Below are 27,921 nucleotides of genomic sequence, written 5' to 3'. Positions count from 1 at the left end.
TGACTTTATGATCACTCGAGCAGAGCTAAGCCAGGGTTAAAAGCCAAAAAACTCCTGATATAGATGAGGCATGTCGTTCTCCTGCCTCCTGTAGAGGGAGTTTTTTAGAGGTTTTTTTAAACAGTTAAGCAGAGTCATCCACACGGTGACTCTGGCAGCAACTGGCTCAGCCTTTTTCCTTTTACATTTTTTTTTCTTTTCATGATGGCAGGCAAGAACAGAGTTTAAATCCTCTGTGAAACAGTTGGAAAAGGTACGTGTACGTGTGGGTCGGAGGGAGGGGGAGGAATTCAAACTTCATCTTCCTGGTGCAACTTTGTGTCTGTGTGTGTGTGTCTGTGTGTGTGTATGTGTTTGAGAGGGGGGAGGGAGCATATTGAGACAGTTCTTTAGTGTTCTTGTAACACTCTAATACTATGCCATTGGGTCTTCTGAAATTTTAATTGAATGTTTGAATGTTTGAATGTTTAATAAATTTATAGGCCATCCAATCCCAGAGGACTAATTATCCAATCATAAGCAAAACCAATGTTTTCAGTAGAATAAATTTCCACTTCTACTTACACCTGCCAGCCAAAATGCTGCTAGTGATATTGCTAACATGGGCTGAGGAGGAAAACCTAAATTCTCTGAATCCTGGTGCAACTTTGTGTGTGTGTGTGTGTGTGTGTGTGTGTGTGTGTGTGTGTGTTATAGAGAGGGGGTGGAGGGAGGGAGAGAGGGAGGAAGGAGGGGAAGGGGGAAGAAAAAGAAGGAAACTTATTTAGCCAATAAGTTTAGAAAAACAAATGCGGTCGCTTTAAATGGGAACTGAGCATGCCTAGCTGTGGAATTCTGCAAGTTCTGGAAGTCCACAAGTCTAAAAAAACATGCTGCCTCACAAGCATAAACCTCACCACACGTCACTGGACTGTGTGTGTAAGACAGATGCCACAAAAGAATACATAATCAAAACTTTTCTTGATATTTCAAGACAAGTTTCGATTATGTATTCTTTTGTGGCATCTCACTTTCCATGTGTGTTATTTGTGTATGTGTATAAAATCACATTTTAAGAACTGACTCAAAACAGAAAGCAAGCAAGAACCTCTGCATGTAAAATATTCTGCTTCTATCCTTCAGCTTGAGCATTGCAGGAATTGATCATGTTGGGAAGGAAATAAGTGAAATGATTCAGAGAAATGTTCAGGTCCGTGTCATATACATTATTTTGTTCCTTAATTATTCCATTAACTGATACCACCCCCACCCTGTAAGGAGTTTGAGAAACATGTTTGGATGCTGAAGATTCAAAGAAAGTTTCAACATAACTGAATATTTTATTATTTTAATTATTAGGAATCTTTCCCAAATAATCTGAGGTGTAAGTAACTGTCAGCACAGAACATAGAACTGCCTTTCCAGAGTTTCCTGCTAAAATTTCTGATGCAAACACAAGACAGAAAATCTTAATACCAGATACTATGAATTATATTGAGGATGATCTGTATGAATCGTGCCTAAAGAATGTCTCTTCAAAAATGAGGGCCTGAGATTCTGTTCTTCTTTGAATCCAATTCATGCAAACCTCTCACCCTTTGGAATCAGGGTCTCTTCTCTACAATTCATGCTTGCAGATGTAGGCATTCAGTTTGTGACATGCAGTGTTGTTCCATTTAGTGAAATCTATGAGGAATGAAAACAAGCAGTGATTAAAGAATGGGATATGTTCAGCCAGCCAGCCAGTCTTTGGGATTCAACAAAGCACAGCATGATTAGCCCAAAATGGACAGACGTTCCCACAAAAACCAAAAGAGACTCTACCTCTGTAGTTTCTAATCTTTTGTAAACACAGTTGGACAAAACTTTGCAGATCATATAGTCCAGGACAGAGGTGGGTTCCTACCGCTTCGGATCAATTCGATCAAGTAGGTAGTAACTTGGCCTGCCACACCCCCAAACTGGTTCTCTCGGCGGTGCTGTAGGACCCGCCATCTTGTTTTTTGCTTCTGCACATGCACAGAAGCATTTTTAGTACTGTGCATGTGCGCATAGAGTGCATCAAGCAGGCATATGTGCAAAGCGTGCCCCTGAGCGAACTGGCAGTAGCAGCAGCCGGAACCCATCCCTGTCCAGGGGTATCAAACTCAATTTCATTGAGGGCTGCATCAGGGCTGTGGTTGATCTCCATGGGGCTGGGTGGGTACGGCCAACTGGGTGGGAGTGGCCAGTTTGACACCACTCATTGATGGTGGTTGACTGGGCAGACGTGGACAACTGGGTGGGCATGACCAGCTTGATGCCATCCCCAAACTGCTGGCATGTTTCCTGTTTGCACTGGGTAGACAGGGACGAAGCTATGCTGGCCCAGTATTTCCTCTTCGCATTGGATACACCTGGCCAAAGTGATGTGGGTCAGCCCCTTACATTTTCCAGATCCAGGCCATGGGCTTTGTGTTCAATGCCCCTGATCTAGTCCAACACCCTGCCCAAGCACAAGGCCATAAACCATTCTGGATAGAGGGCTGTCCAAACTCTTCTTAAGAAACTCCAGTATTATTGCACCTACAACTTCTGAAAACATGCCATTCCACTGATTCATTTGTTCTCACTCCAGGAAATTTCTCCTTAATTCTTGATTAGATCTTTCTTTTCATCTATTACTTCCTGTCTTGCCCTCTGGTGCTTTAGAAAGTAGGCTGTCCCCTTCTTTGTGACAGCTTCTCAAATTTTCGAAGACTGCTATCATGTCACCCCTAGTCCTCTTTGTTATTTAAACAGTCATAACTTAGCATCAGCATCTCAGCAAACTGATGATTGACAGTCTGCAGATCAGGCTGAATGTTGGGAATAGAGATTTAGACCTGTTTCTGTCTTATTTGCCCTGAAGATTTTTCTGCTGGGACTGGTGTACACGTATTCCAAGAACAGCTGTTCACCACTACACAGGTGATTCAGGTGAGGGCAAGGAATGTTACTGAACAGGAGAGTGTTGCCTGCTGGCAATATGTTGAAAATGTTCACCTTTACGATCTCTGATGGGTGCTTCTTCATATTGATGAAAGTTCTCTCTTGAAACATTGGCTCCATTGGACCAACTCAACACAATATTCCTTGGTCCTCAAGTTGGGTTTTCCCAACATCCATGCCTTGTAGTTGTAGGTGGATTCATCGGACCATCTCCATTTTCCATTCTGCGCGGTGAAAAAAGCAAAATGCAACAGGTTCAAACCTGAATAAAGCTTTGGTTCCACATTGGTCTCCAGGGGCTTTGAAATAAAAGTTGGAAAAACCAAGAAAAGAGGGGAAGAAATAGGGAGATTTCCAAAAGGCTAGTTGACTTTCTTTGTTTTTTTTCCCTTCCTTGAAGATGTTTTGCTTCTCATCCAAGAAAATTCTTTACTTCAGTCAGAACTACAGTCAGAAGCTTCTTGGATGAGAAGCAAAATGCCTTCAAGGAAAAGCAAAGATAATCCACTTACCTTTTGAAAAAAGCACCTTTGGGACAACCATGACCCAGATGAGAATCTCCATAGGAGATCCCTATGAAAAGGCAACTGAAAGAAAACAGAAAACTAAAGGAAAATGAGAACCTAGAAAAGCCAATTCTTATGATTTGGATTCCAGACTGCTTGGCAATCAAAGCCTTAACTCTGGAATTACACTTAGAATCAAGAGAGTAAAGAAAGGGACAGCCATCTTGCAGGCCTTACATTGTGTTACCATTGACTAACCTAGTTTATTTATTTATTTTATTTCTACCTGCCTTTATTATTATTTTTAAATAACCCAAGGCAAGGCAGTGAACATATCCAACACAACTTCCTCCTATTTTCTCCACAACAATTGGGCTGAGAGGGAGTGACTGGGCCAAATTACCCAACTGGCTTTCACGGCTAAGGCAGGACTTGAACTCATGGCCTTCTGCTTTCTAGCTTGTTGCTTTAACCACTAGACCAAACTGGCTCTTCACTTGACAAAATGCCAAAGTGTCAAGTATAGCTTTCGAGTATACAAGATTCCTTATATCCAGGAGAGGGATTCAGCCACTTTTGCGTTGGTTTGGGCGAACCAGATGTTAATTTTGCATCCAGTTCGCCAAACCAGTTATTGTAAAGACTGGCTGCCCCACCCCCCCCATCCTCCAAGAATCTCCACATGGCCCGTTCATCATGCACTTCCAGGGCCTATGCGGAGGCTCTGGGAGGGCAAAAACCTGGCCTCCTTGAAATCTGAAAGCGGCCCTGTTTCCAGCTTCCGGAGGGTCTCTGGAGTCCGGAAGACTGTTTTCACCCTCTTGAAGGCTCGGGGAAGCCTCCGGAGCCTCCAGAGGGTGAAAAACAGGCCTACTTGAAGTCCAAAAATTGGGTCCATTTCTGGCTTCAGGAGGGTGTCGGGAGCCTTGGTGAGGCCATTTTCACCCTCCAGGAGGCTTAGGGAAAGCCTCCAAAGCCTGGGGCGGGTGAAAATTTACCCCTCACTGCCATCGTGCAGGACAGGAGGGCAAGTAGGCCACACCCACCATGGCTACACCCACCCAACAACCAGGCAGAGAACCAGTTGCTAACATTTTTTTTATCTTACCCCTGTTTATATCCTCTGAGTAGCTTTGAGTTGAGTTGAGTTGAGTTTATTGGTTTTGTATGCCGCCCACTCCCAAAGGACTCCAGGCGGCTTACAATAAAAGGGGAAGGGGAATAAATAAGACAATACAAAATTTAAAAATACAACAACATTCACAATTGAAGTGGGGCTGGATACTTCAACAGCCCCAGGCCTGCCGGAACAGCCAGAACTTAGTAGCTGTACGGAAGGCCGGGAGGGTAGTAAGGGTCCGGATCTCAATGGGGAGGTTGTTCCAGAGGGCCGGAGCTGCAACAGAGAAGACCCTCCCCAGGGGGGTCGCCAGCTGTCATTGACTGGCAGATGGAATCCGGAGGAGGCCAAGTCTGCGCGATCGAATTGGTCTTTGGGAGGTAATTGGCAGGAGGCGGTCTCTCAGGTACCCTGGTCCGATGCCATGCAGGGCTTTAAAAGTAACACATCACATTTGTCCAATTTAAATTCCCTGCACAATCCTTCCTCAGGTAGAGATTGCAACTGGCAACTAGAGGACACCAGAAAATGAAAGATTGTCTTGGCTATCAAAATGAACCAAGAGAGGGGGAAACTCAGCAATATTTCTGGAGAATAAATATCTTCTCTGAAGGATGAGTTTTGTTCCCACATTTGAAGCCCCATTGAAAGTTTGATCAATTATAAGTCAATTTTAAGTCTCCCAGAGACGCACAGATGGCCCAGGATGCTACAAAAAATATTTATGGAGGATTGGAAGATTATATAATCCACATGGTTTTGGATTTCTGGAGATTTCATTCTCAATACATCCCTACAGCTTGTGGAAAATGACCCAAGATGGTTTTATCTCTTGCAGGAAAATAAAGAGATAGAAATTATGTGCATCCCTTTCACCAGGAAAATAATTACCCGGGTATGCTAATTTTACATAAATAAGAAGGTGGATTGAAGCTAATGTCTCCAAGAAGAAAGAGAGTAGCCCATAGGAGGAAAGAGGCTATCTGGAACAATTACTCTGATACAGTACATGCTTTGAAGTGAAAAAGCAAACCGAAAACAATGCTAAGCTAACAGTGTGTGGCAGCAGCCAAATAAGCCAATGCAATCCTATGGTGCATGAATAGAGGGATAGAATAAAGATCACATAAAGCTGTAGTGCCACTTTACAAAGCCTTAGTAAGACCACACTGGGAATACTGCATCCATATATTCACAATATAAAAAAGATGTGGAGACTCTGGAAAGAGTGCAGAGAAGAGCAACAAGAATAATTAGGGAGCTGGGGAAGCTAAAAGCTATAAAGAATGGTTACCAGAACTGGATATGTTTAGCCTAATGAAGAAAACTAGGGGAGAGATGATAACAGTATTCCAATATTTGAGGGGCTCCTAAAAAGATGAGGAGGTCAAACTATTTTCCAAAGCACCACAAGGCAAGGCAAGAAGCAATGGATGGAAACTAAGCGAGGAGAGAAGCAACCTAGAACTAAGGAGACACTTCCTAATGATAATCAACCCATGGAACAACTTGCCTTCAGAACCTATGGGTGCTTCATCACTGGAGGCTTTCAGAAAGACACTGGGCAACCATTTATCTGAAATGATATAGGGCAGTTATGGCGAACCTTTTCGGCACCAAATGCTGAAAAGGGAGCACTCACACACACACTCACACACATGCTCATTGGGGACGCAACCCGGAAAAGGAGCTTCCCAGGGGGCTGAACTTCCAGTTTCCAGTGCGCACGAATGTGTGATGATCAGCTGGTAAAAGACCAGCTCTTTGGTTTCCGGCACTGCCGTATATGCAAAGGCCAGCTGATCATTGCATGCACATGTGCACCAGAAGTTTGAAAGAGGAACGAGTGATGCCACGCATGTCAGGTGACATGGCTTTGCATGCCACTTTGGCCACGTGTGCCATAGGTTCACCATCATGGATATAATGATGCAGGCGGTTGGACTAAAAGACCTCCAAGGTCCCTTACAGCTCTATTATTCTATGTCCTGAGAAGAGGGAATGCTTAGGTAGAGAGCATGAGGAATAGATAGACACAGACCTGGACACAGAGAACAACACTGATGAGAAGAATGAAGAGGCTTGCCAGCAGCGCGAGCATCAAAACAAGTGATGGGCGACTCAGCTGCAGGGAATGAAGAGTTGTCCCAAATCATATAAATCTTCCATCCATGTTTTGGAGGCAAAGGTAGCCCAAGGGGCCAAACAGCAGGATGACAATACAGAGGCCAACAAGCAATTTCAAGGCTGTGCTGAGAAGGAGATGAAGGAACTTAGCCTGTAAGTGGAAGATGAAAGTCGTAATAACGATAGCAACATGGCTGCCATGGAACTTCCAAGATGAAATGGTTTTGGAATTGGGAAAGGATCAAGAAAAGGCCCAGTTCAGGAGGGGAAGAAGGCGGGGCTTAGCAGTGAGAAGACGGAGTTTCAGGCTATTCCTGAAATTCCTCTATTCCGAAGGATTTTTGGACGGGTTCTTTGAACCCTAGCTGTCCCGGAGACGACAGTGAAAGGTGAGGGGAGAGCCAGTGACCTCAGACACGTTCGCAAAGTCTCGGGGGGGGGTATTAACCCCTCTTGCCAATTCCTTTCTGGATTAGCTGCGTGCTAACTGAAGCTGCAGGTTGCCCCTAAGAATGGCAGAAGTGATGTCATCTGGTAAGCTGATTTTATTATTCAAAAGAGACTGTCCGCACTAAAAGCTTAAGCTAATTGAAACCAAACAATAGAAGAATCTAGCGGCGAATTGGTTTTTTTTTAATGGATTTATGGCTGGTGGCTACTTTATTTCTTAAACGCTTCAAGGAACTCTTCGACACCCCCCCTCCTTGACTCTTTTTAAGTGGATCGTAAAGTTTACTTTCTACTAATTAGCCCTTCACGATCTGACATTTTTATTACTTGGCTGTGTTTACGATCAGATAAGATTGCACAGCTTCCAGCGTGTTTTTACTTGCAATTTCACTACGACACATCATGGCGTCTGAAAATACTTCTAAGGTCTCACTCCAGATTCTTTTCTCCGCATGTTGAGAGCTTTTTGACTCCTTTCAGAGACTGGAAAGAAAATTGGATCATCTGATTTTAAAATATGAAGGAAAAACTGAGATCATTGAATGTTTGAAGGTTCCTGAAATACAAATGGAAAATGTGAAAAATGGCATTTGGTCTATCTCAGAGGAAGAAAGGAGGGGGGGAGCTATAAAGAAGATTCATTTAAAGAGACAGAGTGCAGGAGAAATGAAAACTCCACCCTTGAGAATTAAAGTCAATTTGAAAAGTTTTACAAGCCCGGGACAACATTATTATTTCATCACTGACATTCAGAGCCAAAAGGTGCGAAGATATCTTTGTCTGGACTTGTTTATAAAAACATTTGGTAAATTTATCCAATGGATGGCAATTGGTTTGAGAAGATTTTGCTACTGGAGGGACACAGGCTGACAGATGGAAGAATATAATTTAAAATTAGCTAAATCTGGTTACTTTAATTTGTAATAGCAATAGCAGTAGACTTATATACCGCTTCATAGGCCTTTCAGGCCTCTCTAAGCGGTTTACAGAGAGTCAGCATATTGCCCCCAACAATCTGGGTCCTCATTTTACCCACCTCGGAAGGATGGAAGGCTGAGTCAACCCTGAGCCGGTGAGATTTGAACCGCTGACCTGCTGATCTAGCAGTAGCCTGCAGTGCTGCATTTAACCACTGCGCCACCTTGGCTCTTTTAATAGATAATAATAGATATATTAATAGATATAGCTGAATAATAACTGATATGGATAGTAATGTATATAATGTGGAATTGGCTTATAGATTGAAGAATACAATTGAAAACTAGCTAAATCTAATTGCTCTTTTTTGTAACAGATATAGCTGAATAATAATTGATATTGATAGTAACGTATATAATGTGGAGTTGATATGATAAATAACAATTGGATATGAGAAAACATTTTTGGATTATACATAAAGAGTATTAATTACAATAATTATCACTATTAAAAAAACTAAATAAAATACATACAATCAAATGTTAATCAATACTGGGAAAATGTTATGATATATGATATAATTAAATATTATGGATGTTCAGCTAAAATAGGACATGAGGATTTGATGTCAATAGAGGACTTTATAAGTAAGTAAATGAAATGTCAGCGTGTGTTATGGATTAATTCTTTGGCATAGCTAAGGATGAAGGATGTTTAAATAACTATAGGTAACTAAAAATGGAGGTATAATGATGTTAATATGGTAAACATTTGAGTTGATTATTTGAATTAATATGAGTTAATGGAAGAGAAGCACCAAAGCATGTTGTAACCAGTTGATATACTTCTTCTTTTTTATAATAGATACCTGTGTTTTTTTTTTCCTGCCTTTGTCGTTTTTGTCTTCTTTTTTTTGTTTTAGTTTTTTTTTTGCTTTTTCTTTTTGATCTTTTCTTTTCCCACTGGTGTGGGCATGTATTGTTCAAGATTATTACTTTTATTAATATCTTTAAATAATAATTACAGTCAAATGAAAATGGATATATAATAATACTTGAGTTAATATGAGTTATGTTTGTTGACCATGGAGGAGATGTACCAAAGTTTATCTGTAATCAATTGATACATTTTCTACAGATGTAAAGAAAGATGCTGTACCTGTTTCAAATTAAAATTAAAAAAACATTTATTAAAAAAAAAAAGATTAAAAAAAAGAAAAAAAAGAAAAGGCCCAGTTCAGCTGAGCTTCCCTGGAGGATCCAGAGCGCGAAAATTGGCCTTACAGGCAAACTGGAAGTCACTGTTCCTGAACTTTCAGGTTGTCCGTAGGACCATTTTTCGCACTCCGGAGGCTTCAGGGAAGCCTTCTGAAGGCTCCGGAGGGTGAAAAACAGCCTTATGGGCAAACCGGAAGTCACATTCCCAAACTTCCGGTTTGCTCATTGGGTGGTTTTTTTGCCATCCAGAGGCTTCAGCGAAAAACAGCCAAAAAAGAAGGCCAAAGTCAGCTGGCCAATGTGTGCATGTGCTCTGGAACTGACAGGGCAACGCCTGGTGTGCCCTAACAAATGGCTCCATGTGCCACCTGTAGCACTCATGCCATAGGTTAGGTTAGGTTTATTGGTTCTGTATGCCACCCAATCCCGAAGGACTCCGGGCGGCTCACAATAAACAGGGGGGGAATAAATAAGACAATACAAACAATATTAAAAATCCACAACAGTCACAATTGAAACGGGGGTGGGTACTTCAACAACCCCCAGCCTGCCAGAACAGCCAGGACTTAGTAGCTTTACGGAAGGCCGGGAGGGTAGTAAGGGTCCGGATCTCCACGGGGAGCTCGTTCCAGAGGGCTGGAGCAGCAACAGAGAATGCTCTCCCCCGGGGGGTCTCCAGCTGGCATTGGCAGGCAGATCGAACCCGGAGAAGGCCAAGCCTGTGCGATCGAATTGGTCTTTGGGAGGTAATTGGCACTATCATATACCTGCACTATACCTTTTTGGACAAATGGTTATTCAGTCCTTTCTTAAAAACCTTCAGTGTTAGAACACCCACAACTTCTGGAGGCAAGGCTGTATAGGGAAAAGTCATCATACCAGCCATAAAACATTACATTGGAAAAATAAGTTCCAAAAACACGAAGGCTGAGAATATTCTGGGGGGAAAAAAGGATCCCGCGGTTTTGATAGAGCACTTTTTGCTTGGACAGAAGCTTGGAAAATATCAGGCAATTTTAGTGAATAACCAAAAAAAAAAGTTTCATAGAAAATGCTTCAAATAAGTACACACTTTTTCTGAATTATTTACAAATCATGCAGCATCACCCTAAACATGTTTCAAGAAAGGTCTGGGCAAGATGCATTGATAGCCTGCATTTCCGTACAGAAATTTTAAAACTATTTGCAAATTGATTCCAAAAAGGACAGAATATATTTGAAGAACTGTATGACTGGGACTGAGAGAACTACATAAAGTTTGCTCCTAAGAACCGAAACCAGAAATGCCTGGGGGGGGGGGGGATGGAGAGAAAAGATACCAAAAAGGACAGAATATATTTGAAGAACTGTATGATTGGGACTGAGAGAACTACATAAAGTTTGTTCCTAAGAACCGAAAACCAGAAATGCATTGGGGGGGGGGGGGAATGGAGAGAAAAGATGAGATATCACTAGATGAAATAAGAGGAATGAATATTCAGAAAAACCATGCTGTAACAAACAGAAAAAGAGACTTCTGAATTATCATGAATATATTCTATCCTTCATTGGTGGAAGGAATTCTCAAAATTTTCCACAATCCCTCAGTCTAGGTCATAAAGGTTTTTGTGGTTTACTGTCTGTCAGAGTCATTCACAGCCCATAATGATTTACAAACAGTCTGACAGATGTCTGCCACAGTCTTTTAGAGTAATGCTGATAAGCACCCATCTCTTATCTCCCTCCCAATGGAGCACAGAGTCAAACGGAGCTTCTCAGAGTTTGAACCGAGCAGAATGAACAAAATTACTTCCTGCAAAGGCTCACATCCATTTGCCCTTCTTTTATATCTTATGTGAGGGGCCAATCATCTCCAAGCCTTACTCCTGAGTTGCCCTTTTTATCTTAATTGTTGCCTTCCGGACGTTCTGCGCATGCGCACAGTGGGAACAGGCTCACACTGTTCTCCTGCCTCACTGATATCAGACTCCGGAGGCTCCGGGAGCAGCACAAAACTACCAGAGGGCTCTGGCCTCCTCTCTGCCTCCGATGCAGAGCCCTCGTCTGAGCCTTCCCCAGACTCCAAGACTGGCCCATGTTCCTCCCCAACCTCCTCACTGTCTGAGTCTGCGACCAGCTCCGCAGGCCGCCGGCAGACCACAACAATAGGAACTGGTCATAGGCATATTCTTTATTGGCCAAGTGAGGACACACAATAATTTGTCTCCTGTGCATACACTCTCGGTGTATATTCAAGCAACAAAGTGATGAGCCATAGATCATAAATTATAAGATACAATCATAAATACAAAAAAACAAATGATAAGATACCAATAGGAGAAGATAGCAGGAGAGATGAGGAGGAGAAAATAAAAAAGAGAAGATGAGAAAGACAATAGCAATACAGCCTTCTGTATGGGTATTGGGTAAATATCTTTAGGTATAAGATAATGCTGTGGGAATTAGGTATTTAGTGTATCTTTGTCTCTAGTTGTTTGGTGTATACTGGTATTCAGCCAGTTCTGACAGGTTCTGAAGAACTGGTAGTGGAAATTTTTAATAGTTTGGAGAACCAGCAAATAAGACCCTGCAGCCTCCCAACGGATTTTCTTTTGTTGCCCCGAACAGGAGAATGAAGCTGGAAAGCAAGTTAGTGGGGTGGGGAGGGAATGGGGATTTTTCAAGATCCTTCCCCTGCCACGCCCACAAAGCCACACCCACAAAGCCATGCCACGCCCACAGAACCAGTAATAAAATTTTTGAATCCCACCATTGGCGCAATGTCCTATAACAGCATTCTGAGGGGAGAAGTTGGAACAGTTTTTGTCCAGGATATGAAGGGTCTGTAGATATTTTCTTAGCCCTTTTTCTGGCTTATACAGGCTTTCTATGGGAAGCAGACTGGTTGCAATTGTTTTTTCTGCAGTCCTAACTATCCATTGAAGTCTGTACCTGTCCAGTTTGGTTACTGTGCCAAAACAGACAGATTTTGAAGTATGAATGACAGACTCAAGAGCCGAGGTGGCACAGTGGTTAAATGCAGCACTGCAGGCTACTTCAGCTGACTGCAGTTCTGCAGTTCGGCTGTTCAAATCTCACCGGTTCAGGGTTGACTCAGCCTTCCATCCTTCCGAGGTGGGTAAAATGAGAAGCCGGATTGTTGTTGGGGGCAATATGCTGACTCTGAGAGGGGGCTGAAAGCCCTAGGAAGCGGTATGTAAGTCTAACTGCTATTGCTATTGCTATTTTCTACATAGAATCAGAGAATGTATCTCATCTCTCAGAAAGTGGCGTTTCTGGTCAACATTGTCAGACCTGATTGATCCTAGGCTGCCAACAGGGAATAGGGCTATAGGGCTAATATAGGGCTATAGACTAGATTGATATATACTACAGATATTTTCACATTACCAAGAAAGTTGCATTGATTGGATTCCATGGAATAATGAACTCAACTCAGAGGAGACTACTTTTAATTACATGCCATGCAAAGTATAAAGTATTAGAAGACATGGGTTTGAGCAGAATAATGCAGAGCTTCTAGTTACTTACGTGTCTAATGTCATGCAATCCAATCCATACATTGCTGGGTTTAGTTTGGTAGGACATGATGTGATTAGCCACTACGAGAGTCTCTGCAAGAGTGAGAATGGATGCCAAATGGGTCCGACGATGGTAACTCTGGCACTCAATCTGGACAACACAAAGAAAAAAAATGTCTTTGAGTGGTACTGTCTCTTTCTTCTTCATCTGGCTAGCTAGTGGCATGATCATGATCAATGCAACATGGACAAGAGACATAAAGTGACACTAGAACTACATGGAATTATGATGTTTTGATTCCAATATCCCTCCTGAGCTGGAAAACAATGCCACTTTGCCTCAGATTAAGCTGTTGAGTTTATCCAGCCCTTTCTACTTTTCCACCTCCCAGTCTTAAGTTTCATATATTCATGAATAGTCATATCTGGTAGAAGACCAAACTAACATTAGGCATAGTTGGGTAACTGCCTGAGGTGAAGCTACTGGAAGGTAAAATTCACTGGAGTTTCTCTAGAAAAGAGAGATAGAAGAGTTTCTATCTTACTGACTTAGTATCAGATAGAAGTAACCAGGATCCGGAGTCATGTTCAAGGCACTAAATGTTTATTGCATGTTAACTTATATACAATTATCTGATCTACAAATGGTAAAGCACATTGGTACTAGATAATCAATGGAATTCATAGGAGAGCTGGACTTGGATCTCTTATGACTGTGTCGGGATTCCAAACTAATGACATATTTGACTCCCCGTTCAGATCATCTCCTAGATCCAGTCGTCCAGCCATAATAAGGTTTACTTGTGGTTAACCTCAACACTTTCCTGGATCCTGCAATGTTTTTATGTTGTGAGCTACTCAGAATTGTTGGATGGGCAGCAAATAAATTTTATTAAAAAAATAATTAAAAACTCTCATAGTTGGCTGATCCTGGATGTGGAGGGAGATGTAGTTTTGTGAAACTATTGTCCAGCTGTCTGCCTTGTTAACTTTCATATAGAGAAACAAGGGGAAGGCATCGATACAGAGGTGGATTGCCAATATTTTTACTATCAGTTTGGATGTGTGACGCTTCTGTGCATGCAAAGAAGCGTCCAGGCAGGTGGGTGGAGCTTCCCGCCACTGCTACTACTGGTTTAGCCAATCCAGGCTGAACCAGCAGCAACACGTCTCTGATCAAATAGCAAAAAGATGAACTTAACCATCCCAGGTGAGATGCTCTAAATGCCAGCTCTCATATTCAGAACTTTCTCTTACCTCAGCTTCTTCCCATGTCTTCTTGGCCTCAAAATGTCCATAGCAGTTGCCCTGGTATTGTAGCCACTCTCTAGCACATGTGTCAGCATTAACTATATGGGTGGGATATAGATAAATAGGAAGGACAGAGAATGGAATCAGAAGAGGAATAATCTACTACTCAACCAAAATAACTTGCAATATATACGTCTATCTTATTTATTCAGATTGTTGGCTAATCTGGATCAATAGCCTTTATAACACCATATCTCAACCTTAACCCTTTGTAGATTTCAACTCCCTCAGCCAGCTTAGAGGAAATGCTACATAAAACAGAAACCAGAAAACATGTTCTTTTGTAAGTATGCACAAAGTTGTACTTTAGGTATGTGTTCTTATTTCTTTTAAAAAACACAAATATTTCATCATTCGTCAATCATTAAAACATTGAAGTACAATTTTTTTTGTATGCCCCTCCCTCCCTTCACCCCCAACCTCCCTCCTCCTTCCCCCCCCGCTGACTTCCCAGAACCCGTACACGGTATGGATTTTTAACTAACACAGTCTAAAATCTATTGAGAAAAAAGAAATAAAGAAATTAATGACATTCTACATTGACCTTAGCTTCTTCTTACTGAACTAACTTTTAACAGTTTAAATCATTTCTGATCTTAAGCATAGGCTAACTGGAATTTCTTGGTCCCGTATTTATTTTGTATATAGTCAATCCATTTTTTCCAGTCTCGTTTATATCTCTCATTTGAGTGATCTTTAAGATATGTCAATATTTTAGCCATCTCGGCTAAGTTTGTGACTTTCAATGTCCATTCTTGGATTGTAGGCAAGTCTTCCTTCTTCCAGTATTGCGCCACCAACAGTCTTGCTGCAGTTATTAGGTGCAGAATCAAGTTAGTCTCTACCACTGTAAAGTCAGTACATATACCTAGTAAAAATAACTGAGGAATAAACTTTATCCTTCTTTTAAAAATATTTTGCATAACCCACCATATTTTTATCCAGAATACCTTAACCTTTTGGCAGGTCCACCATATATGATAATATGTAGCATCGAGAGAACCACACCTCCAACATTTAGGCTGTACATTCGGATACATAGAAGCCAACTTTTTAGGATCTAAATGCCATCTATAGAACATCTTGTAAAAATTTTCTCTCAGATTTTGAGCTTGTGTAAATTTCACATTTCTTACCCAGATTCTTTCCCATGTATCCAACATTATTGGTTCTTCAATATTTTGAGCCCATTTTATCATACAATCTTTAACTAATTCTGTTTCCGAATCCATCTGTATTAATTCATTATATATCCTCTTTATATGCATTAAGCTTTGATCTCTTATTTGTTTAAACAAGTTATCCTCAACTTGGATAAAACCAATTTTTTGATCTAGCCGGTAATTGCCCATACTGGAACCATGTTTGAACTACCTTCTCCTCTTTTAATACCTCTAAAGATTTTAATTGTAATACCCCCCCCTTTCCGAGGTAAGAAGCTGTCTGTAAGTAATTCTGTCCTGTTTTTGTGCTATATTCATATTTTCAATTGCGTGTCTAGGAATTGCCCACACGGGTATCTTGTCATTTAATTTATATTGGTATTTCTTCCAAAACCCGCAGTAAAGCATTTCTTAAAATATGACTTTTAAAATTCTTATCCAATTTTTTGTTGAATAACAGGTAAGCATGCCAGCCAAATACCAGATCATGTCCCTCAATATTCAATATTCTATCATTGGTTAAATGAGTCCAATCACTAATTACAGATAATGCCACTGCATCATAATATAGTTTTAAATTAGGTAGTTTCAATCCTCCTCTCTCACGTACATCTTGCATTATTTTCATCTTTACCCTCGGCTTCTTTCCTGCCCATACAAATTTGTTGATACCCTTCTGCCATTCTAAAAGGTTCGCATCTTTTTTAAGTATAGGTAACATTTGGAAAAGAAATAAAAATTTTGGTAAAATGTTCATTTTCACTGCCGCTATCCTACCCAGCAAAGATAAATGCAATTTCTCCCATTTTTTCATCTCCGTCTGTATACTATGCCAAAGTGGTTCATAATTATGCTTATATAATTTCCCATTTGAAGTTAAAATGTTAACTCCAAGATATTTGACTTTTTTAACTACCTCACATCCTAGCATCACTCCTAATTCTTCCTTTTGTTTAATATTCATATTTATAGCTAATATTTTGGTTTTTCCTAAATTTATTTTAAAGCCAGACACTTGACCATATTGATTAATCGTATTCATTAAAACCATACTGGATTCCTGCGGTTGTTCCAATATTATGACCAAATCATCCGCAAAAGCGCAGACTCTATATTCTTGCTGCCTAATCTTGATCCCTTTTAAACCATCCAAGCCCCGTATTTTATTCTACAATACTTCCAAAGTTATAATAAACAATAATGGGGACAAAGGACAGCCCTGTCTTGTACCTTTTCCGATTTGAAAAGAGTCTGTTAAACTTCCATTGACTATGATTTGTGCTGTTTGCTGTTGGTATATTGCTTTAATTGACTGTAAAAAATTATCTCCTATCTGCATTTTTTGCAATATCTTCAGCAGAAATTGCCAGTTAACTCGATCAAAGGCCTTCTCAGCATCCAAAAATATAAACGCAGCAGGGATCTGGTTGTTCTTTCCCAAATATTCTAATGCATTAATAATTAATCTGACATTACTTTTCATCTGTCTCCCCTGTATAAAACCTGTTTGGTCCATGTGTATCAATTGTTGAATAACCAACATTAACCTATTTGCTAATATTTTAGTAAAAATTTTATAATCTACATTCAGTAATGAAATAGGTCTAAAATTTTTGGGTTGAGTAGTATCTTGATCTTCTTTGGGTATGAAAGATATAAACGCTGTCTTCCAAGATGGAGGCACTTTACCTTCCATTTGAATCATATTAAATAATTCTCTAAGAGGTTCTACCATTTCTAACTGTAAGTTTTTATAGTAAACCGCTGTCAAACCATCTGTACCTGGTGCTTTCCCTGACTTTAATTGCTTAATTACCTGTAAGATTTCCCCCGAGGTTATTGGTTGATTCAATTTTTGCCTGTGCTCTTCTCTAACTGAAGGTATTTTCTCTTTGTCTAAATATTTGTCTATGTCTAAACCATTAATTTTATCCCCTTTATACAGTTCTGTAAAAAATTCCCAAAAAGCATTTTGAATCTCTTCCTGTTGAAACACCTCCTTCCCTCTGTAAATCAGTTTAGATATATTTCGAGTTTTCCTTTTTTTCCTAATCTGATAAGCTAACCATCTGCCAGGTTTGTTTGCACTACAAAAAGTATTGTGTTTTGCATATAATAAATTAGTGGCTACCTGGTCAGATATCAACATGTCAAATTGAGATCTTAATATGTTAATAGCTTCCTTAACCTTTGTATCGTCTGGGTTCATTGTTAACTCCAGCTCTTTTCTCTTAATTTCCTCTTCCAGTTCTGTTCATTTTAACCCTTGTTTATTTCTATGTGTTTTATTTATATTCATCAGGACTCCTCTCATATATGCTTTGCTTGCATCCCATACAAATTCCATAGATGTACCCTTATTCATATTCAAAGCAAAATATTCAGATAGTAATTTTTTACAATCATTAATATACTTTTCATATCTAAATAAGTTTTCATTCAATCTCCAAGACCTTCTTGCCTGCACTACCCTTCCCAACTCCATCCAAACTGGGTTATGGTCCGAAAGGACCCTAGCCGCAATCTTTGTTTTCTTGACCCTAGAAAGCAAATCATTAGTGGTTAAAATAAAATCAATCCTTGAAAGGGATTGATGCCTGTCTGAGAAGAAAGTGAAGTCATATTCCTCTGCATTTCTTTCTCGCCAAATATCTCTCAATTCAAAGTCATCCATAATGTCAAAGAAAGGTTTGGGTAACTTTGCTCGCATCTTAGTATTTAGGTGGGAAATCTTCTTATCTCTCTTAGTGTCTATCACTCCATTCCAGTCACCCAATAGTATACAGGAACTATAGTCCCACTGTACTAATTTAGCATGAAGATTTCTATAGAATATATCTTGCTGTTGATTGGGTGCATAAATTCCCAAAAGTAATGTCTTTTTCCCTTCTAGGATTAAGTCTAAAGCAATATATCTTCCGAAGGGATCTGCTTCTATTAATTCAGCTTTCATATCTTTTCTTAAGTATACAACTATACCATTCTTCTTTTCCATAGCAGAAGCTGCAAAATGTTGACCAAGTTTTGAATTGATCAAATATTTTTGATCAGTTGACTTGATATGAGTTTCTTGCAAACAAATTACATCATTCTTAAACTGTTTGAGATAATGAAATATTTTCTTCCTCTTCTGTGGAGAATTCAGTCCATTGACATTCCATGTTAAAATCTTAGTTGTCATCTTTGGTTGGCTGAAGCATTTTTACAGCTTCCTGCATGGCCTGTTTAACCTTAGGTCTAGCTCTTCCCACTGCTTCCAGATTTGTTATTGTAGTTCCTTGATCGATGGCCGATGATTGTTGATGCTGTTGCTTTTTAGCTTGTTTCTCCATTCGTCTAGTAGTCATGCGGCTAGGTCTTTGTTCCATAACACCTTGGACTTCTAGAAAAGAGAGATGCTCCATCTTGTCTGGTGGTTGTGTAGTTTGCTGTCTATCCTGTCCTTCTTGTGGTCTTTCTCTAGGTCCAGATGGTGCAGGGTATCCGGCCTTCAATATATTATAATAAAAATCTCGAGCTTTCCATACAGAGTTGAGGCGATACCTTTGCTTATCAAATGTAAATATAATGCCAAATGGTGCATCCTATCTATACTGTATCTGACGATTTCTGAGTTCTTCGACCAAAAAAGCGTAGTCTCTCCTGGCTCTTAACATTTGAGGTGGTATCTCTTTCAAAACAGTCAGGTCTTGACTGCCAATTTGAAGCTTAGTGTTATAAGACACTTGCAATACCATATTTCTATGCTCTCTTGTAGTAAAATATATAACGATGTCTCGAGGAAGCTGCTTCTGCTTTGCCAGCCAGGAGTTAACGTGGTAAGCTTTGTCAATTTGCCAGTCAAGGTTGGTCCCTGGTCTTCCCATCAGGCGGTCAAAAGCTTCCGATAGGATCTGTTTCAGGTTCTCCTGTTTCTCCTCACGCAGCCCCCTTACTCTTAATGCGAACTCCATTTGTCGGTACTGTATCATAATAATTTCTTTTTCAGCATATTCCACTTTTTGTTCCACCACTTCTGTTTTCAATGTCAAGTTAGTATTGGCATCATTAAGAATCTCTAGAGTATTTTCCATTCCAGAAGTATGTTCTGTTAATACAGTTACAAGTCTCAGCATTTCGTCTCTAATTTTACCAACCTTAGCATCAATTTTCTCAGACAGCTCCTGTTTAAGTCCTTTTATTTCACTTTTGATTTCTTCTTTCATTTCGTTTATTTCCTCTTTTCTCTCCTGCTTTACCACCTCTCTATTATCTCTAAACTTATCTTCCATTTTAATTGTCAGTGCATTAAGAGCCTCGCTTAGATTGCTCAGGAAAAATTCTTTCGTTAACACATCCCCAGCAGGGGGCGTAGGAAGCAGAGGCTGCAGCTTTGTGCCAGGCACTCAGGATGTGCCCCTGGAAGTAGAGGGTGACGACTTCAAGTTAATATTTAGTTTTGAAGCCATTTCAAAATTTATCTGCCTGCAGTTAATAAAACTCTATTACCTGAATATGCAGCTTTAAGTAAAGAAGCTGAGTTCCCCTTTTACTTTGAAGTTTAAGGCTTGGCAAAACTTTCAGTGAGTAAACATTGTAACAAGACCGTTCAGCAGATTCATCACCATTTAACTTCCAGATAAGCAAGATTAATGAGGGAGTGAAATTCTTGTAGAAATGAAACTAATTAAAAAGCTTCTGCTGGCCGATTGTGAAACAAAACAAATGATAAGCAATCTCCTTTGTTTTGAATTCTTGTGACAATTAACAAAAAGTGTTCGTTATTACCGGATAAACCAGCCTGCTCGGCGTCATTTTAAAAGCCTCTAAGTAAATAGTTTTTCGGAGGAGAAAAAGAAAAGAAGCTAAAATCTTGATAAACAATTATTGCACTCGTAATACGAATCCAGCTCGTGATAAGATTAAATCAATCAAAACTTTGAACTAAGTGGGGGAGACCTACTTTGTCCCGCACAAGGCAGTTTGAAGTTCCCAGCACGGACAGCCGTTCTGCCATGGGCTAGCCCCCCTCTCCCTGCAAGCACAAAAGCTGCAAAAATTGAAGAGCATTTGCCAGCAAAACAATTTCTTCTTTCCAGGATAAGAAAACCTGATAAGACGTCAGATGGAAGATCCTCTAAACAGGTACGTAGCCAGGAATTCGGAGGCAGCTGATTTTTTGCTGCCACCACCAGCAGGCTCATCCCAGGAAGGCATGTGTTCTTAGTGAGGAAGTGTTTATTCATATTTTGCAAATTCAAGTCAGGAAACTCTGCCAAAATTTAAACTAGTTCTACCATGGATATGCAATACTGTATAAATGAATATCATTACTACAAATTGAAGATTTGCTTTAAGAAGAAGAATGCAATTATTCAAATGAGCAGTTCCCTTTTAAAATACATTTGGGTAATTCATTTCCATAGCTTCATTTGCTCTAATGTAAAGAATGTCACACCCTGAGCAATGTTATAGGCTTGGGAATGAATGAGGCAATGCTACCAAAAATAATATATAATAACTCACCTCCAAAGAAAGGGCAGGAAAGCAGAAAGCTGGCCAGGAAGGCACTCAGATAAATAACTAATCCCATTTTCTAAATTCACCTGAAAATACCAAATAGTGATAAAGCCAAATCAACAGCACAACCTTTGGTAGGAACATTCATGCACAAATTCAAACTTGCTCTGTATTTGCAATTTTCAAAGAGTTAATATTGCACAATACTTTCCACTGATAGGTTTTCAGCCAAGTAAATTAAATCGTGGTTTATACGAACTGATGGTAAAGACACAGAGTTTGGTTTATCTTACAGACAAAACCATGAATCTTGTAACCATAACATGATATTCCAGGTCTTTGTGGTGACAGCAATTTCTTAGCACATTGTTATTTTTAAGATAAGAGAAGGACATTATTAAATGAAGAAAGAATAATCATTAAGTAGGCTTGCATGAATATCTGACATACACACAGCCCCCAATCAATTCAGATAGTTTTGGAACGCTGAATGTATTTGTCAAATTGAATGGGCCTAAAGGTAAAGATAACATTTCCCTCACACATATGTGCCAGTCGTTTCCAACTCTAGAGGGCGATGCTTCTCTCTGTTTCAAAGCCGAAGAGACAGCACTGTCCAAAGATGTTCTGTGGTCATGTGACCATCATGACTAAATGCCGAAGGCACACAGAATGCTGTTACCTTCCCACCAAAGGGGGTCCCTATTTTTCTACTTGCATTTTAACCTGCTTTCAAATTTCTAGATTGGCAGAAGCTGGGACAAGTAATGGGATGTGTAGCAGTGCTACGGATTCGAACCTCCGAACTGCCAACCTTTCAATTGACAAGTTCAGTGTCTTAGCCACTGAGCCATCCCGTCCCTTATGTCAAATGGGCCTAAATAGGTCCAAATTAATTTAGGTAATATGGATATTGTACATGTGATTTAATGCTCCAAATCAAGTCACATTCAGAAGTTCAAATCAGGTGGATTTTTTTTTCATATTTACAAACATATGGGTGGAATTGGATTCAGTTTGCTTTGAATTTGATGAAGGATATGACCATCACCACCACTGCCACCATAATATTTATAGTTGTTATTACTGCTCTTGAGGAAAAAATTATTAATGTTAAGCTCTTTCTCAGCTAGAAAGCCTCCTGAATGATGCAGCAGATCCAAGCAAAATCAGTGCTTCAACAATGGTATGTGATCTGATAGTCCTTGAGTTACAACAGTAATTGGGACTGGGATTGACATCACTAAATGGTGCAATAATACAGAGTGATGCCATTGACTTCATTGACTTAGCTACAGCAATCCAGGAAGTTTTGGTCATCTGGGAATTGCAAGATGCACAGGTCCTTAACTGGGAAGGAAAGGGAGTTCCAGGTAAGGAGTGCAGGAATGCCACGCAGGAGTGGGAGGAGGAGCCCCATGTGACTTGGGGGAGAAGATGCTATGGTGAGATAAGATCAGCACAAGCTCAGAAAGGCCAGAGAAGGAGGGTAATGGTGGGTTCATGCATGATGCATGAGTACAGGGCACTCAAAGAGCCACAAAGGTCCTAACCAGAAGCCCCCCATTCAATTCTGGAGCCAACTGGAAATGTGGTTCCCACACCATAGAGTCTTCCAGCGTGGCATCCTTTTTCCTCTACTTCTCCTAACCAAAAGCCCTATCAATTATGGAGCTGACCTCCTAGCCATAGAGTCTCGTGGTGGCATGCTGTGCTTTCCCCCCTCCCAACCGGAAGCTCCTTTCAAAATTGTGGCACCAACCGGTGCCTGGGAGCCACAGCAGAGGGCTGAAAGAGCCACATGTGGCTGCAGAGCTGTCCGGTTGCTGACCCCTGGTATAGGGAGACTAGGCAAGGAAGACTTGCCTAAAAGAGTGCAGAGAAGAGCAACAAAGAAGATTAGGGGGCTAGAGGCTAAAACATACATAGAACAATTATAGGAATTGGGTATCTAGCAGTGGTGGGATTCAGCCAGTTCGCACCTATTCGGGGGAACCGGTTCTTAACTTTCTAAGCAGCTTGGAGAACCAGTTGTTGGAAGAAATCACATTTTGTTTCCCCACCCCACACAAACACACTTTACAGAGCTAATCCTGTAAAGAAGGCAGGAAGGAAACATTCTGGTGTTGTTTCTAGTCTAATCTTTATTACCCTGCTTACAGAAACTGCCTCTCCAATTAACCCTTGTTACATTGTAACAGCTAAGGTGAAGCACCCATCAACCTGAGTGATGTTGAGTTGGCCACGCCCATCCAGTCACATGACCACTGATCCCCGCCTACCCAGCTGGTCATCAGGGCAGAGAACTGGTTGTTAAATTATTTGAATCCCACCACTGGTACATAGTATGGTAAAAGGAAGGATTGGGAATGACATGTTAGCAGTGTTCCAATATTTGAGGGGCTGCCACAAGGAAGAGGGGGGTCAACCTATTCTCCAAAGTGCCTGAAGGCAGGACAAGAAGCAATGAATGGAAACTAATCAAGGAGAGAAGCAACTAGAACTGAGGAGAAATTTCCTGACCTTTAAAACATTTAATTAGTAGAACAAATTGCACCCAGAAATTGTGGGTGCTCCAACACTGAAAGTTTTGAAGAAGACCCTGGACAACCATTTGTCTTAAATGGTTTAGGGCTTCCTGCCTGAGCTGGGGGTTGGACTAGAAGACCTCCAAGGTTCCTTCCAACTCTGTTATTATGTTGAGGGTCTTATGAGTGTCTAGATGTGTGCAAGTGCAGGTGGGCTAGTGAAAGAGAGCACTGAGGGTGAAAGAAAGCAGAAGGAAGAGAGGAGGGCTTGGTATGTGCAAGCAGGCAGAAGGCAGAAGAAGGGTGGTCTGTGCAGTCGAGAGGGGAAAAAAGCAGAGAGACTTACCACAATGACTTGCAACCTTTTTTTGCCAGCTTCCTATTGACTTTGCTTAAGGGGAGACTGGCAGGAAAGGTCACAAATGACAATTACATGGGAAGCTCCAACCGGTCATAAGTAGAACCTGGTTCTACTTATTTTGTTTGAGTGACCACGGGGGTATTGCAATGACTGGAACTTTGAGGACCAAACCTAAGTTCCTTTGGTCAGCATCATAATAATTTTCACCAGCCACTAAAGTGAAATGCGCGTAAGCTGAGGACTCCCTAAAAACTATCCTTAAATGGCAACAACAATCCCATAAGGAAAAAACAAAAACAAAAAAGCAGTAATTTAGGTCCTCACCTGAATCTCTCATCAGAAGTTGTGTTGTGTTTTCCTGCTGAAGGTGATCTTAGAGGTCTTGTGTTCCACAGGTGTCTGTTATATACATTTCAAGAAGGTGTGATGAAATAACAAGGATAACAAGTTTCAAGAAATGCCTTGACGTCCTATTGACACCACTGCAAACCAGGATGTCCAGTTGCTAAATGCTGTAACAAGCCCCAAGGTGAATGTCTCTGTCACAAGTGACTCACAAGTGACCAGTTTGAAGGTTACAGTTTTCAGACAGAGAACTTCAATTAGAGGAATTCAATTATCTTAGATTGAACTTAACTACCATGAAAGGTACATGGTCCACATTTATCAATCTTTTATTAGATGGACAAAGAAAACTTCATCATTAGTGGTGCAACCAGATATTTTGAGCTGAAGAAGCTTCTTGGATGAGAAGTAAAATGTCTTTAAATTAAAACCAGAAAGTCCAGTTGCCTCTTGAAAAAGCACCTTTAGGATAACCATGTCCTGAAGGCTGAGAATCTCCATAGAAAGGTATTTTGAAGCAAGTGCCCTGTCCCAGTTTTGCAGGCAACTTAACAAAAAATGCAGATGTGATGGCACCATTCCCAATACTGAGTCATCCTAGAGATGGTCTTCTAATTTTTTCTATCCGATAAACCATCCGTTTATTTAAAAATAATTTATCTTTGTGCTCTTCATTTTAAAATTAAAGAACTGAATAGCTCTGAACTAAACATGGGCAGTTTCTTTTGGACTCAATAGATTCTTTTTTTTTTTAGATGAAAAGTCTTTTGAAAATAAAAACAAAAGTGCTATAAAAAGAAAAAATAATGTGATGAAAAGGAAGTTGAAGGAGAAGATATGTTGAGAGGTTTTGATTTGCAGCTGACTATGACTCATACAATTTATGCAACTACTGGTCTTCCGTTATAGTGCAAAAATTAAGGTGATCGATAATCTTGAGAGAGAGTAGTAAAATATACTACGTATAGATGCAAATATAATTCTTGACTTGTAACACTGTTCCCCCTTTTAGCTGGCTCTTGAAGGCCACCAGGAAATGTATAAGCCTGGAGGGAAACCCCTTTGACACCTTATCATGAACTGTCAAAAAAAAATGGAAGTTTCAGGTTTTGCGGTTATTTTTCAGTGTGCAACATTGGGTAAGAATCTTTGCACCAATAATCTCTGCTCACAAGTTGGATGTCTTTAATGGTATCCACAGATGTTGGAAAATCCAGGAAAGGGAATGAGTAAAAATGCTGTACTGGCTGTCCTCGTAACCCACATGAGATAGCTAAATCCATGCAATCCATGTGGAAGAGTTGTGTTTATAGGTGAAGTATTTGTAAGTGTCCTAGGATCATGATCTATGGCACGCATGTCACAGGTGGCACACAGAGCCCTCTCTGTGCTCACGCGAGGCATCGTCCAGCTCAGTTCCACCATGCATGTGCGTGCACCTCCCGCCGGCCAGCGGATTTTCAGGTCTCTGCTGCGCATGTGGGAGATGCATGTGCATGCTTGGGAGGGCGGCAGGATCGTGCATGCATGCGCAGGGGGTAGGGGGAGCATGGGGGCACAGCACCCCCTGTGCCCTGATTTTGGTTTCAGGAGGCTTCAGGGAGGCCTGCTAGGCCCAAAATGGGGCACGGGGGGATGCAACACGCCCCCCCCCGGTGGCCTATTTTAGGTCCCAGGAGGCTGCAGGGTGGGTTTCAAAATTTCTTAGAACCTCTTCTGTAGGTGTGATCTGCTTTGTGGGAGTGGCTTGCCAGCCATGTGACTGGGTGGGAGTGGCTTGCTGGCCATGTGTCTGGGTGGGAGTGGCTTGCCAGCCATGTGACTGGGTGTGCGTGGCCAACTTGTAAAATGTGGTGAAACTCACTTAACAATGCTCTTGCTTAGCAACCAAAATGTTAGCTCAGAAATTAAACTGGCATTTAAAGCATGCAAGTCTTAAAGCTGTCAAGTTACAAGACCCTTGCACCCCTAAACTCTTTAGAAAAAATACCCCCAGGGGTGTTCAAACTTGACAGCTTTAAGATTTGTGAACTTAAACTCCCAGAATTTCTCCTCTCGCTCTTCATCTTGATGATGTGCGGACGGGCGGGAGGAGGGAGCTGGAACTGGTTCTAAACGGCATGGTAGATTTGTGGAACTTCTTCTATAGAAGAGGTTAGAACTGGCAGGAACCCACCCCTGGTTGCATGCATGTGGTGGGGAGCGTGGGGGATCATGGCACATTGCATTATGGGTGTGGGCACGTGTGTGCATGCAGTTGCATGCGTGCCCACAATTTTGGCACGCAAGGAGAAAAAGATTAGCCACCATGGTCCTAGAACATACCATCAAGGCTGATTTATGTAAATCTTGAAACTAGGGGAAGCAGGTTGCTTAATTACTGAATTTACACATAATCTACCTCCTCTATCACAGGCTGTGACCATTATGGACCTGTCAACCATCAGAACATGAAATCTGGCCATGGTTTCTCTTTGCTGTAGAGTGCTCAAGGCAATGAACAGAAACCTCCATTGGAGTGGAAGAAAAATCAAGAAACAAGCCACACTCTGCAAGGCAATTTCAATAAACAACAAGCCAAGCCTGGTTTAATCCTAGTTGCAATCGGAGTTCAAATGGCCTACAGAGAAAATCCAGAACTCAAATACCGGAAATAAAAAAAAATACCTTTAGTAAAAAAAGATGATCGCATAGCAATCTGCAGAAACTTCATCCTACTGATGAATAATCCTCTATTCACAAGAAGATGCTGAATATTTTTTCTGAGGAAATCCAATCTTCATTTGCCTATACTTCCTGACACTGGTGTTTTGATATTGTCCTCCTAGATGTGGATTCTTTGAGCACATGAAAATCTAAATACAGAGTGTACAGGCTCAAGAATGCTTGTGTTTATCTAATTTCACATTGAAGTAAATTCTTCACGCTTATCTCAAATATATAAAGTGAGCCCAACTTTCATGCACACATCAAGCAAACATCCAGAGGCAATCAATACACAAGCAATTATCAAGAGTGAAAATCTGAGCTGATTTCCAAACAAAACGTCTTTACAACTAAGTCTATGTGCAGATAATTGATGGGGATCTTTATTGATTTGTGCTGTACTTAGTAACTTTACAAAGCTGGTATTGTTTCCTAAATACAGTATCACCAACTTTTGAATTATTTGAAGTCATTTTAATTGTTTTCATCTGATTTTGACCTGTGTTCTATGTTCCATTACTATTGTTGTGTTGTTAGTCTAACTAGGAGACAAAATCACACAACTGTGTCTCATTTACTTTGGCCATATCGGGGAATTCACTGGATAAGGCAAGTATGTTTGGAATCGTTAGCAGTAAAAGAAAACCAAGCCATTACTCAACACCATCAAAATTGACACCAGAAAATAGAAAAACTCAAAGAAATAGCGCAAGATTAGAAGATGTGGAGAGACTTGGCCCATAGAACTGCCAAGAGTCAGACTGAATGGATAACATCATCATTGTTGTTAGACATTTTGAGTGTTTTTCTAAACATTCAAAAGAAGAGGGAGGAGGAGGAGGAGAAGAAGGAATCTTGGGTGGAAAATATTAAACCAAGGACATTGAAGAAAAACAGGGTCTTGCAGTGGGTTAGAGAAATCTTGGGCTTCTGACAAGCTAAAATCTGGAATTAAACATAAATGGAATGAAAAAAAACAACAAATGCTTGATATTCTTCATTTGACAGTTCTCAGGATATAGTGTCAAAGTGATTATTTTAGCAATACTTGCATGTCTAAAATAAAAGATAATGCCCTTTTTCCGTGCTGCATGATAGGGTTCATGAACTACTTCCTGCCACTTTGACCTTTATTTGTGCAAAATTGAAAAGGACAGATCAGGAATTTCCTTGAAGGACTCGGGTCATTTGTGTTGCAAC

General features: G+C 40.6%; 1 protein-coding gene and 1 long non-coding RNA gene across 2 annotated transcripts; one reads left to right on the top strand and one right to left on the bottom strand.

Moving 5' to 3' along the window:
• The first annotated feature begins 52 nt into the window (after window positions 1-52).
• Window positions 53-21,979, top strand: LOC148046388 (uncharacterized). Its single transcript, XR_015696275.1, has 3 exons — window positions 53-253; window positions 14,335-14,402; window positions 21,911-21,979. It is a non-coding gene; the product is annotated as an uncharacterized LOC148046388 (long non-coding RNA).
• Window positions 1,598-14,164, bottom strand: LOC148046389 (C-type lectin-like; the record flags this gene model as incomplete). The annotated part of the gene is made up of 4 exons (XM_087712175.1): window positions 1,598-1,665; window positions 3,059-3,173; window positions 12,819-12,959; window positions 14,066-14,164. Coding segments are annotated over 4 exons (423 nt in total), but the record flags the coding sequence as incomplete, so codon positions are not given.
• Window positions 21,980-27,921: the final 5,942 nt, after the last annotated feature.

This window comes from Thamnophis sirtalis, unplaced genomic scaffold, assembly GCF_051295495.1.
Source record: "Thamnophis sirtalis isolate CommonGarterSnake01/CBP01778 unplaced genomic scaffold, rThaSir2_p1.2 scaffold_4, whole genome shotgun sequence".
Taxonomy (NCBI): Eukaryota; Metazoa; Chordata; class Lepidosauria; order Squamata; family Natricidae; genus Thamnophis; species Thamnophis sirtalis.
Note: the sequence above shows the minus strand (reverse complement) of the source record. Positions and strands in the feature narration are given on the sequence as shown.